The sequence below is a fragment of the Nilaparvata lugens genome, chromosome 1 (genome assembly GCF_014356525.2).
Source record: "Nilaparvata lugens isolate BPH chromosome 1, ASM1435652v1, whole genome shotgun sequence".
In the NCBI taxonomy this organism is placed as follows: domain Eukaryota; kingdom Metazoa; phylum Arthropoda; class Insecta; order Hemiptera; family Delphacidae; genus Nilaparvata; species Nilaparvata lugens.
The window spans coordinates 87,639,481-87,652,330 of NC_052504.1; the positions used below are offsets into that span (position 1 = coordinate 87,639,481).

Below are 12,850 nucleotides of genomic sequence, written 5' to 3' on the forward strand. Positions count from 1 at the left end.
ATGCCAATTATGTTTTTGATAGTGTAGAAATATAATTAATTAATGCAGAGAATCGGCATCGCTATTCTCCTATCTTTATCTACTGCCATTATAACGTGGACCTCACTATAGATTGATTATCTATCCTATAACTCACAAAAGGTGCGACCTGAACCCTCTGGCACAATACCTGAGCCAGTCTGTGAGCCAAGGCATCCTATATTCAGTCATTCACGAATAATTACGGTGTTCAACTTTCACAGCGTCACAGGTGTGTGGAAATCCAGTTTCTGGGTTAGTGAATAATCAAAATAAAGCAAAACACTTTACTTAAAAAATAAAAATATATTTACATTTCATATTACATTAACATTACATTATTAAATGAAATATATTTGAATTTCTCAAACTTAAAAACAAATTTTTAGTATACTAATCTACGTAATCTCAACATCTCCAACACTCTTTTTCCGCCTTTTTATTATGCCTTTCTTGCCTTTAAACGACGCTATTTTCCTCTTCTTTTGTTCTTTCTTTTTCTGTTGTTTCAAAATCTTCTTCTTGGCGGCTAGTTCAGGTTCTGTCACAGCCTAAAAGCAAACAGAAATAGAATCAAATTATATGTTATGTTCAAAATCATTAAAAATATCAAGTTTTAAACTGTAACAGGCCTACAATGAGTAGGCCTATAGATTGTATGCTATATTATTGAGTCATAATACTTCTCTTGAGCAGCTTTTAATTCCATAGGTGAAGAGGAGAAGAAGTTGCCATCTACATGAATGAATCTGTCACATAGAAATATAATATTTTCCATCTACATGTTTGAACACTACATACGCTAAATTCAAGTTTACTCTGATTAAGCTGATTTTACGACTCACACTGGCGCACAAGGAATCTTCCTTTTGCCGGTGTTTTTGCCTCACCTACTGTAGTACTCATGCATAAATTATTGAATCTTCATTTAATAATTATTGTTTATAATATCACGAATAAGGATATCATTTCGTTACTATTTCTAATTAAATAAATTAACATTTCCTTAATTTTTATGTATGTATTTTAGTTAAGTGCACTAGCAAATAGGCTACTTATTTATTTTTGTAAAGTTTTTTTGTATTTTGTTTTTTGGCAAATTCATTCATTCAAAAAAAAAAATTCCAATTTTTTTCAAATATTTTCTGTAAAAATAGATACACTTTATTAATACAGTGTCCACAAAGTCACGCAACAAACAGATTTTACACTTTTATTTCTTTAATTATTAGACGTATATATAGTTCACAAAATTTGTTCAAAATGAGTTCAGTCAAAGACGAAATATTCGACACACAATTGAAATGCGAATCCTAGAATTGTTCTTGCCTCTAATATTCTTTGTAAACGCTCTGAATTTTGCCCCTCACTGCAAACTCCATCATTTTCAAGTTAAATAAAGATGAGACATTTCACTCATCAAATTTCAGATAGACTTCGACTTAAATATATTGTGAAATATATTGCTACTGAGTTAAAAATTTAGAATCCCTGCTATGACTTTTAGATTTGACTTTTTCGAAGATAGGTCTGATTTATATTGCGATTTTAGGTATATGGAAAGTCAGTATAGTTTTGCTTTATCAAAGAATAAGAATAAAGAAACTTGAACCTGTTATTTGAATAATATCTAAGTCTTTCTCTAAGATACAATTCGAACTGTGAATTGGGGATGCTGGGGTAAGGTGTAATGACTAGTACACAGTAAATAGACTGAAAGAATTACAATATTTTTAGCACGAAAAAATATGAAATCCATCTGAACTTCTTCTTTGTCTACTTGGCTGACCATATTAAGCCATTTTTCAGGTGTTTTAGATACGGCAGGGAAGGAAGCTCTTTGGTTGGGTTGGCACCTGTAAAAATGCCTGAAAAACACTTAATATGACCTGGCCCTTGGGCTATGCCTGTTGTTCACTCCCAATCACATCATTGTTTATAACGATTTCCGATTATCAATGAATAATGAATTAGAATGAAATGAGAAATAAAGTTACTGACCAACTGAGCTCTCTCCTTCTTGCGTTCGGCGCGTCGCACATCCAGCCTTGTTGTGAGATTGGCCACCAGGCGGTTATAGTCTTCGGCGCCGATTTTTCGCCGCACATAGACTGCCGCCTCCTTGGCGATCTGCCTCAGGTCAACACCTCCGTTACCGCCCCCACTACCGCCTCCGCTGCCGCCCCCATCGTCGGCCACATTCAATTCCCTGACCAGCGGCGCCAGCATGTGGTTGAGAATCGGCTGCAATGCCTCTTTGTCCAGCTTCAACGCAATCGCTGCTATCCAGTGGAACACCATCTTTCTCTGTAACAACAGTCCTGTAGTTAGTCACGATTGTTTCTAAAATTTAATTATTATTAAACGAAAATCCCAATTAAATGCTGTAAGTCACCCCGAAGACTTCTGCTTCTGCAAATATTGACAACAGGGTAAACAGCTAGATGGAAATTCTCGCTCATCGAATTTCAATCTAGCTGTTTACCCTTTTGTCAATATTTGCAGAAGCAAAGTCACGGGGTGATTTACAGCATTTAATTGGGATTTTCGTTTAATAATAGTTATTCATTAATAAGCATTTGAACAAATGTAACTTCCAATTTATTTCCATCTGTAGACTGGCAGGCCGCTATGGCTTTGTATAAAATGAGCGCTGCTATCCAGAGATTGTCAGTTTGGTGTAAGGGTAAGCATTCCTAAACGGCAATTAGGAGGTACTAGGTTCGATTCCCGGGCTGATAAATAATTTTCGTATAGTAGCGCTCATCGAATTTCCATCCAGCTGTTTACCATGTTGTCAATATTTTCAGAAGCAGAAGTCTTCGGGGTGATTTACATGTTTATTTTGGACTAAAATTTTATAAAAATTGCACATGTGAAATTCTAACCTTATCTTGGATTTTGTCACCTATAAATTTGGAAGAAAAAAAGCACAAGGACTACCTTATTATTTTATCTTCTATAATGTTATTGCATTAGTGACATTTGCATTGTAAAAGAATAAATAAAAAAATAATAAATTTGCAGCATTTAATTGGGATTTTTGTTTAATAATAATAATTATTCATTAATTATTAGCATATGAACAAATGCAAATTTCAATTTATGTCCATCTGATTCTAATATTCCATAGCACCGATTGGATTATAGACTAAACCACTAAGCTACTAGAACAACGGTTTACATTCAAAATACATTTATATATATTATAAGGGAGAAATTGGCTTATACATGTACGGGACAGGAAATAACTTACACGATTGACGCATTGTTAGTTCGTTCGTGTCAGGTGATTCTATATGCCAATATTTTAATAGTAATCCACTGTTTCAACAGCTTTGTCGTTGAAAATAAAATGGTCCTGTCTTGTGCATGCTTGAGCTAGGCAGAATTCTAACAGGTGGTCATCTGACTGGATATCACCATATTCATGGTACGGGTCGTCAATCTGCCGCCAGTTTGTGCAGTTTTCTCTTGTACAAGCAAATTCAGCACTGGCAGTTCTGCTCCATATGGTGCAGAGTATATGAAGAGTGTCTTTTTTCTTTAAGGCTACTCTTGAATATAAATAAAAATATAGATCTAAGTACCCTTTTTAAAATTATTTACTCACAATAAATAAATATCATTTTATAAATTAACAAAAACAATATAGAAACCTTGTAGTACCCTTTATTATTAAAAACTTTAAAATATTCCAACAACGACTAGTTTCGACCCTAACTTAGGTTATTTTCAAGTTGAAATGTTTCTTTTTTCAAATAATTTTAAAAAGGGTACATGGATTTCTATTTTTATTTATATATGAAGAATATATTATGATGCGTGTTTGACGCATTATCACTTATGAACTAAAGAACTGATTAACTTGCAATTTAACATGAAGATTTTGAATTTACTGAGGATGGATATAGGCTTATTTTCATTGCTATTAATCAATTTATTTCATCTATTCCACTATCCATGACGAACTGCAAGTTAATAATTCGTTTTGAACTATTTTGACGACACTACAGTCAGAATCAGACTGAATAAGTTCAAAACAAATCTATTTCAATTGAATAATTTATTCAATTTTTGATTAGAAGATAAAAGAATAGAGAAACGATAGCGTGAGTAGATATCCCATGGTATAGGGCGTTCATGTCGCAACTTTTACTGTTATCTCAAGCCGATTAATTACTGTCGATTATTGTCGATATTTACTGTTTTGACCGGGTGAGAGTGTATGAACGGCACAATATGAGAGACTGCCAGCGTCATAAAGCTTCACGGGAAAGAACTACGTAAGAGCTACGGGAAACAGTAAAAGTTGCGACATAAACGCCCTATACCATGGGATATCTACTTATGCTATTGTTTCTCTATGATAAAAGCCCAACCAAACAGACCATTCTCCAAGTAACTCCGTAGCGTGATTGGTAGCACGCACGATTCATAAATGATAGGTTCCGGATCGAGTCCAATCAAACTATTTTTTTCTGAGAATTTTCAACTTTGAATTTTGACAAAATAATGAATAATTATTCTATTTTTCATGTTTCCTGGACTTAGGTGATTGCATTTCACAACACAAAATTTACCCCGATGCAGAGCACGGGTTACCTGCTAGTATTTCATAATATAGGGTTTGTCAATTTAAAAAATATTAATTCCACTTACAACAACAGTTGAAGAAGGCATTTTGGCTATTTCGACGTGAATCGATTTCCTCATCACCCTGATCAGCCAAGAGAGAGACAACAGTTGCTCGTCTTCCACATTCACCACGTCTTTCAGTACTTCGCCCACAAACACCAAGTTTTTCATACACTGAAAACATAAAACAAAGGAATCATTACAAGAACTATTTTAAAACATTTTCATTCAACTTTTTAGTCAATTCAAGTACATTTAAATCAAGTACGAAGATCTCTTGAGCAGTGTAAGTAAATAAAATATCCAGTAAGAAATATATCCAGTCAATATAAAACTGCAGTGAGGACAGAGTATCCATAGCAGAGGATCACACACCATCGCAGTATAATATAGATTTGTTTTTACCTATCTGTTCCATTCTCCTCATTCCAATTTACCACCTGAAACCCTGTTTAAGGCAAATCGATATATGGTATCATATCATCATAGTTTGTATTGGGGTAATTGATCTTCCTATTTATTCTCCTGAGTTAAAGTAGGTACTTGTTGGCTGAACTGGATATAGAGTATATGAGTTTGAAAACGAAATCAATGCGAATTAATACAATCCTTTCTAGAACTAGAGGAATTCAATTCTAAGGAAACCGTGGTGTTTTAGACCCAATATCATTCAAATGCAATTCAATCCAATCACCTTACACGTCGTACAACATTACGACGTTGTTTTGAACAACCACGAACCTCATAAGGAACTTTCATGCATTTCTTATTCCATTATTGAAAAGCAATTAAATTCAACTATCTCTTTGAACAATTAAACACTACAACCTTACAATTCAACCACCTTTCAAAGTCGTAGAACATAACAATATTGTTTTGAACAGCTACAAACCTGCATAAGGAACTCTTATGTATTCTTTATTTTATAATTGAAACGCAATTAAATTCAACTATCTTTTCAAATCATGAAACATCACAACCTTGTATTGAACAGCCACGCACCTGCATAAGGAACTTGTCGTGCAAATCAACACCAGGAATCAGCTGATTGCAGTGGTCCAACGCGAATGCCTTGAGCTGCGCACGCGTGCTGTTGCGCAGATAGCCGGCTGTCTCCTCTCTCTCTCCGTTGGCAATGGCGGCTATCTCAGCTGGCTGCAGCTGCGCGATCACCCTGCTGAGAAACTGGGCCGCGGCCAGACGCACCCACTCGTGCGGGTGTGACAACAACTTCTGCGCGTTCTCTGTACGGTCGAAAAGCACATTAAATTGTTAAATAAAATTCATTTATTCATTCATTCAAAAAAAAAATAGATCACTAGAAGGTTGTTAGTTGTTAAATTGTTAGATAAATTGACGTAGAAATATATTAGCAAACATAACGTCTGGTTGAACAGAACGGCGTCAAACCAGTCAAGGTGCTTGCAAAATGCAAGACACCAACTTTGTTTCTTGAAACTTTTTCAATAATTATGTAGCTCGCCCAACGCCCAATTACCAAGGTGTAGTGAAGCAGGGACTTTTTTCTATAAACCTCCATGTCTATGTAGCTGAATTTAGAAAATAAAAACGACTCATTGTTGTCAACCCAGAAAGATAAACTTGAAGCATAGATACTAGTATATAATACTTGAATAATACCAAATAAAAATGATAATATAACTTGTGCTATCTTTTCTCTATGATAATACTTATAAATACTACAGGGATTTTCAAAATGTTCTTCGGGGTTACGAAAAATCATTAAAAAAAAACTGTTCCACTTAATGTACAAACAAGTACTGTATGAAAGAGCAATTCAAACAGAGTTATTTTCCACAGGTACTGGGCAGTTAGTTGACCGTTTGCCCGCTAGGTGTAGACAGTAGAGAGAGAAAAACGTTTTTTGCGCGATCTCTCGTGAGGCAGTGTATGGGCCGTTCTTTTTTGCAGAAACGACAGTAAACGGCATGACGTACCTGAACATGTTGCAATTATGGGTATTGCCTCAGCTATTAAATGACTTCATTTTCCAGCATTTTCATTTTCATTTTGTCCTACCCATTTCAATAACGAGGTTCGACGGTACCTTAACACAACACTGCCTCGACGCTGGATAGGAAGCGCCTCTGAGGATGACCAACAACTTTTGCTGTGGCCACCAAGATCACCAGACCTCACGCCATGTGACTTCTTTCTCTGGGGCAATGTGGAAGACAAGGTCTTCAGCCCACCAATGCCGAACGATATCGCTGAGCTGAAGGATCACATAATCAATGCGGGCAACTCTATCAAAAGAGAATTATTAGGGCGTGTTTGACAAGAGCTAGACTTTCGTGTTGAAGTATGCCGTGTCACCAAAGGAGCACACATTGAACATTTATAGATGTTAAAAAAAATTGTTTGAATCCCTGCATCTGCACGTACAACTTTCATTTTGGTAGATGAAAGTACCAAATTACCATTTTGGTAAGTGGAATAGTCTTCCTGTAGTGAATTTTCGTAACCCCGAAGAACATTTTGAAACTCATAATACGCAATACTGAAAATGGGTTAGCAAAGCATGTCTCGACTGTTAGGCGAACCTCACCTGATATAGTTTCCACGTATTGTGTGTAGGCCGGATCTTTGAGGAACTTGGGACAAAACGAGGCGATTTTCACCAGCATGTTGAGCAGCTGATAGAGATGGTGGTCGGCCATATTGCTGACGTCATCCGCTTCGTTTTCGGCGCCATCTGTGACGTCACAGGCCGGTTTCCGGCGCACGTACTTGCCGACCGAATCGTCCCTGAAGGAGCCACTGAACTGGTCCAAAATGGTCTCCATGAGAGCGGGTAAACGCTTCTCGAAGCGCTCTTTCTCGAACGATATGAACAGTCCACACACCTGTACACTCAATCGCCTGTGTCCTATCTGAAATAACATATATACATTTTGTAGTAGTCTGTCAACAAAAAATATAAATATTCTTAATACAGTAATACCTAATTTTAATAGCCAAATGGGTAGATCCTAGACTAGACTAACTACAGTGAGGTTCACGATATAATGGCAGTGGAGAAAGATTGGAAAACAGCGTTGCCAATTCTCTACCTTGCCACTGCCTTCTAGAGGTTAGCTCATACCGGTATATCTGATGTAGTATAAACTGTTCATTCTTGTTTAAAATAATAAATTATATTTCATTCATCAATAAAATTTATTTTTTAATGACTAATACTCATTTCTAGGATTGAGATTAAATATTTCGTCAATTAATTCTAAATTGTTGAAAGTGATCTGGCAACGTTGAAGAGCTAGAAAAGGATAGAGCAATCTGCATTGTCGAATGATCGACAAGGATAGCAACACCAGTGTTAATCAAATACTGCCATTAAAATGTGGATCTTGCTTGCTATATAAAACTAGACTAGAGATCCTTGTTATTGGAGTACTAGTTTACAAAAGCAAGTTCTAGGTACAATTTGTGTTGACAATTGTCGTTTTCACACTAACCGATTCTAGGACGGCACAGCACGACAGGACATGAAACTCTCCGATTGGCTGATTCTCTAAGGCTCAACTCACACTTACGTGACTCAGGTCGAGAAGAGACTCGACTCTAGTCGAGAGCATGTGTTTTCAAATGATGACGTCTCGGAGACTAGAATCGACTGGTCTGAGTGTCACCATTTGGAAACACATGTTCTCGACTAGAGTCGAGTCTCTTCTCGATCTGAGTCGCGTAAGTGTGAGTTGAGCATAAATGTCAATTAAATTAGCCAATTGGAGCCTAATCAGCAAATTAGCCAATCTTTCTGTTTTGTCGTGTCGTGCCGTCCCCGTTAAATGTGAAAACGGTCAAGTATGTAGCATTTTTCGGTGAACTAATACCGTTCCCTATACAACTGGCCACATGACTGACCTGTTTCTCCTGCATCCAAAGCGTGACAATGTCGAACAGCTTGTCGACCGCATTGTGGTGGAGGTTGTCGAGCAGTGACGTCACCACCTGTGCCGCCTTCTGCCGGCACTCGGGCGAGTCATCGTTCACCAGGCATGCCGTCACCGGCACAAAATATCACGCCATAATGCTTCTTTAGCACCTCCTGCAACACACAGCAAAATCAATTAAGGTATCATTCAACTTTTAAAAAGCTCGGTTGCACAAAAGCCTGTTTATTGTTTTTGAAGGGACGGATTCAAGGATCCAAAGGTTCAAAGAACCCCACACGTCAACCGAAGCTCATTGTGTTCCCAAGTAGTATGTTAGTTAGGCAAACTAATACCTTTACAAGAACCAGGAGTTTTACCCTATACTAACATTCCATTCATCACCTGGTAGCAATCCTTGTCGCAATCCAGTGTGATATGCTTGGCAGTCTCTTCAGACTGATTAGTCCTCGTGACCTACGTGAGTTCCACTCCTGGCCTTCTTTGTAGGTCCTTCCGCTGAGGAAGGGGCGGCCAAGTTGCCTCTAGGGCGCCCGGCCACCCTTGACTCAGCCTCATGACCCACATTTGTGCATAGTTTCACTCATCTCTGGTCTCTTGGGTTTTTTCTTTTTGGGTCAAAGGCCTCACCTCTCCCAAGAAGTTTTGCCTAAATGGCCGCCCTTCTTTGAGCAGTGGTGAGATTTGGTCTCTCCACCCACAACTCGTGACCTACGTGAGTTCCACTCCTGACCTTTTTGTAGGTCCTTCCGCTGAGAGAGGGGACGCCAAACTGCCTCTAGGGCGCCCGGCGCCGGCCACCCTCGACTCAGCCTCTTGACCCACGTTTGTGTCTGGAGTTTCACCCATCTCTGGTCTCTTGGGTTTTACTTTTTGTCCCTCCGAAACTCTGCAGGGTCAAAAGCCTCACCTCTCCCAAGAAGTTTTGCCTGAATGACCGCCCTTCTTTGAGCAGTGGTGAGTTTTGGCCTCTCCACCCACCTCTCGTGACCTACGTGAGTTCCACTCCTGACCTTTTTGTAGGTCCTTCCGCTGAGTGAGGGGACACCAAACTGCCTCTAGGGCGCCCGGCCACCCTCGACTCAGACTCTTGACCCACATTTGTGCCTGGAGTTTCGCCCATCTCTGGTCACTTGGGTTTTTCTTTTTGCCCCTCCGAAACTGCCCTGATGGGGCAGATACCGTGGGTTTGACGGCAAGGCAACCTCTGGAGTTGCCTTGAGGTCCATTTTGGTCGCCTCCTACGACAAGCATGGATACTGTGGGTGAATTTTGGTTTTCAACATATTCTTGAGTACGATGATCGACTCAAAGCTCCCCCAACCCACAGGGGGCAAAAAAACGGTTAAATTTCCAACATGATTGGCTGCCAAGAGAAGGCTTCCGACATTTCAGAAGAAAATATATTTACAAGTTCAGTTCTGAGACTATCTCTGGAATTGATGTTGTGGATGTTCTATTTCAGTTCTGGAATTGATACCCAGTCTCAATTATTAAGACTTGTGATTTATTAGCACAAGTTAATATGTCCAAATCACTACTCTGATTAGTTCTTGTGGCATTTGTTCAAGATTAAAATTGTGTGTGTGATCAAGATCAAGATTAAAATTTGACAGGCTCTTGTGCAACCGGGCCATTAAACTTGATATAGATCTATTTATTTCTCATTTACTTGATCGAGCATTACGATTAAGTTTGAGGGTAACCTCCAACCGGCGAGGAAGTTGTAGTTTTTGATGACTTTCATTTCTTGCAGTTAACATTCATTATATCAAGCATCGTTTGTGAGAAAATTGTACAATAAATTAGTATTGATTTTGAATTCATTCAAGAACAATAAAGAACTCAATATTTTCAAGGTTTAAGTGATTGCCGTACTGAGCGTTATGCCTCGTTAGTTCAGTTTTTAATCAATTCAGATTCAAGCTTCTATAGTGAGGTCTACGTTTTAATGGCAGTATTTGATTAACATTGGTGTTGCTATCCTTGTCTATCATTCGACAAAGCAGATAGCGCTATCCCTTTCTAGCTCTGCAATGTTGCCAAATCTGTCTTCAACGATGTAGAAGTATAATTGATTAAAGCAGAGAATCGGCAACGCTGTTCTCCTATCTTTATCCACTGCCATTATATCGTGGACCTCACTAAAGTGAGGAAACATTTTTAATTGTGAAAACATTAAGTAAGTGAAAACATTTTTAAATTTTTTAATTATCAGGGGAGGAAGTTTTGGGCAAAGCCTATGGGCATTTATATGATTGGTGAATTGTTAAATGGAAGGATGAATGTTGAATAAAAATACTTGTACCTTTTTATTGGGGATACCTACTACTTTACCACTTTTTTATGAATAAATTAATGGATTGTAACAAATGTTTCATCTGTGATAAATCTTACATTTCAGTTCGAGACAAAAAACAATTTCACTGTTAATACAATAAAGCATGTATGACTAATAGGAAACAAACAAAAATGTTCTACTTACCTTTGGAACAGTTGTGATCAGTGAGTGAATCAATTCTAGAGCTGATTCACGGCCTGGTTGGAAATTGTAATCCAAATTTGTGATGTAAAAATTCAAGTGCTTGCCGAATTTTTTACCCAGTTGGTAGGTGGTGAGAAATTGATGAATTATCTGAAAACGTCAAAGTTTTATATAAGAACAGATTCAAAAGATACAGAATAATTATTCAACTATAAATATTATAACATACATTTCAACTCAACCTACAAGAAACTGTGATGATCCAATGACGATTGTAAGTCAAGTTTCGTAAAAATTAAACTATTCAAGAACAAAATTTTGTTATGAGTATTAATGATTATATACAATGAATTTTTATATTTTTATACATTGTAAATATGGTGCAGTACCAAATATCAAGTATGGAGCAGAATTCCCACATTTCAACATCAGTGTACGTATCAGGCACAGTGAAAATAATACTGCCTTGAGTTCTAGTGGGCCAATTCCCACTCAGCCCGACCGAGCAAGTATGAATAGTCCCAATGAAACTCAAGGGAATAATATTTTCACTGTACCAGACACGGTACACTGATACTTTTTAATGGGAATCCGGCCTAATAAGGCCCTAACCTTGGTTTGTGAGAATCAGTCTTGATTGGACCCCAAACTTGATTCTATTGAATCAACCTGGATGGCCTGCAGACAGGCCTGATCTAACCTAACCTTATTTATCTCTTTTCTGTATAGGGCTACTTGTAATATAAATATAAAGAAAAATGAAAATCTCAGTACCATTTAAAAAAAATCAAGTACAATCACTTTTTACTTCATATCACTTGAAAGTGGCATCAATTTTGAAACATGTTGTGATAAAATAATTCAAAAAAGGGTACTAAGATTTTTATTTATATTTAACCTAACCTTATTTGTGAGCCTTAATTAGACCATAGCCTTGATTCTATTAAACCAACCTGGCTGGCCTGCAGACAGGCCTAATCTAACCTAACCTTGTATTGTGAGAATCAGCCTTAATAAGACCCTAACCTTGATTCTATTGAACCAACCTGGCTGGCCTGCAGACAGGCCTAATCTGACCTAACCTTGTATTGTGAGAGTCAGCCTTAATAAGACCTCAACCTTGATTCTATTGAAATTGATTCATTTTCTTCTTCTTTCACAAAATACAATATATAATTATACAATATTTAATGCGAAGAAGGCTCCTTATATGGGCAAGTGCCTGTGTGTGAGGAGACTGCGTATTGTACCAACCTGTCTGGCCTGCAGCCTAACATGGTCGAGATGCGAGGTGATACTAAGCTCGGCCACTTTGGCCATGACGTCGTGCAGTTCGGTGCAAATGAGCTTCCTGCCGAGAATGGCTTTGAGCAGCGAGAAGGCGGTGGCCTGTCGCGTGTAGTCGTGGATGTCCTGTTCGCAGTAGAGTAGCAGCGCTTTCAACTGGTTGCCCGTCAACTTGTAATAGTTCACGTCTCTCACAACCACAGCAATCGCCTGAAAATCAGTTTCAATCATACACGTGATTGAAAATACCTATAGAATGGAATGTATACAGACTCATCCACACTGTTGAACAACGTCAAGTTGGTACAACCATTACATTATATCAATCCACACTACATCCTAATAATACTTACCATACAATAGAGGAATAGAAAGTTTGTTGCCATATTAAGAAGTGATGCCAGAATTTTGAACCGCTGCTAGCGTTAAACTGCGCTATCTGTTGGTAACTCTGTGGAACATTGGCACCACATAGCTTGAAGTAGAATAACTGCATGGACAACTGGCT

General features: G+C 37.9%; 1 protein-coding gene across 1 annotated transcript in view; it reads right to left on the reverse strand.

The window, feature by feature from the left end:
• Positions 1 to 304: 304 nt before the first annotated feature.
• LOC111050543 (small subunit processome component 20 homolog) overlaps positions 305 to 12,850 on the reverse strand; it is a gene marked incomplete at its 5' end in the record, with an annotated part of 62,248 nt that continues 49,702 nt past the window's right edge. The window contains 9 exon segments of the mRNA XM_039444206.1: positions 305 to 569; positions 2,020 to 2,325; positions 4,681 to 4,830; positions 5,659 to 5,900; positions 7,226 to 7,550; positions 8,542 to 8,694; positions 8,696 to 8,725; positions 11,056 to 11,205; positions 12,310 to 12,552. Of these exon segments, the coding sequence (XP_039300140.1) occupies positions 417 to 569; positions 2,020 to 2,325; positions 4,681 to 4,830; positions 5,659 to 5,900; positions 7,226 to 7,550; positions 8,542 to 8,694; positions 8,696 to 8,725; positions 11,056 to 11,205; positions 12,310 to 12,552 (1,752 nt within the window).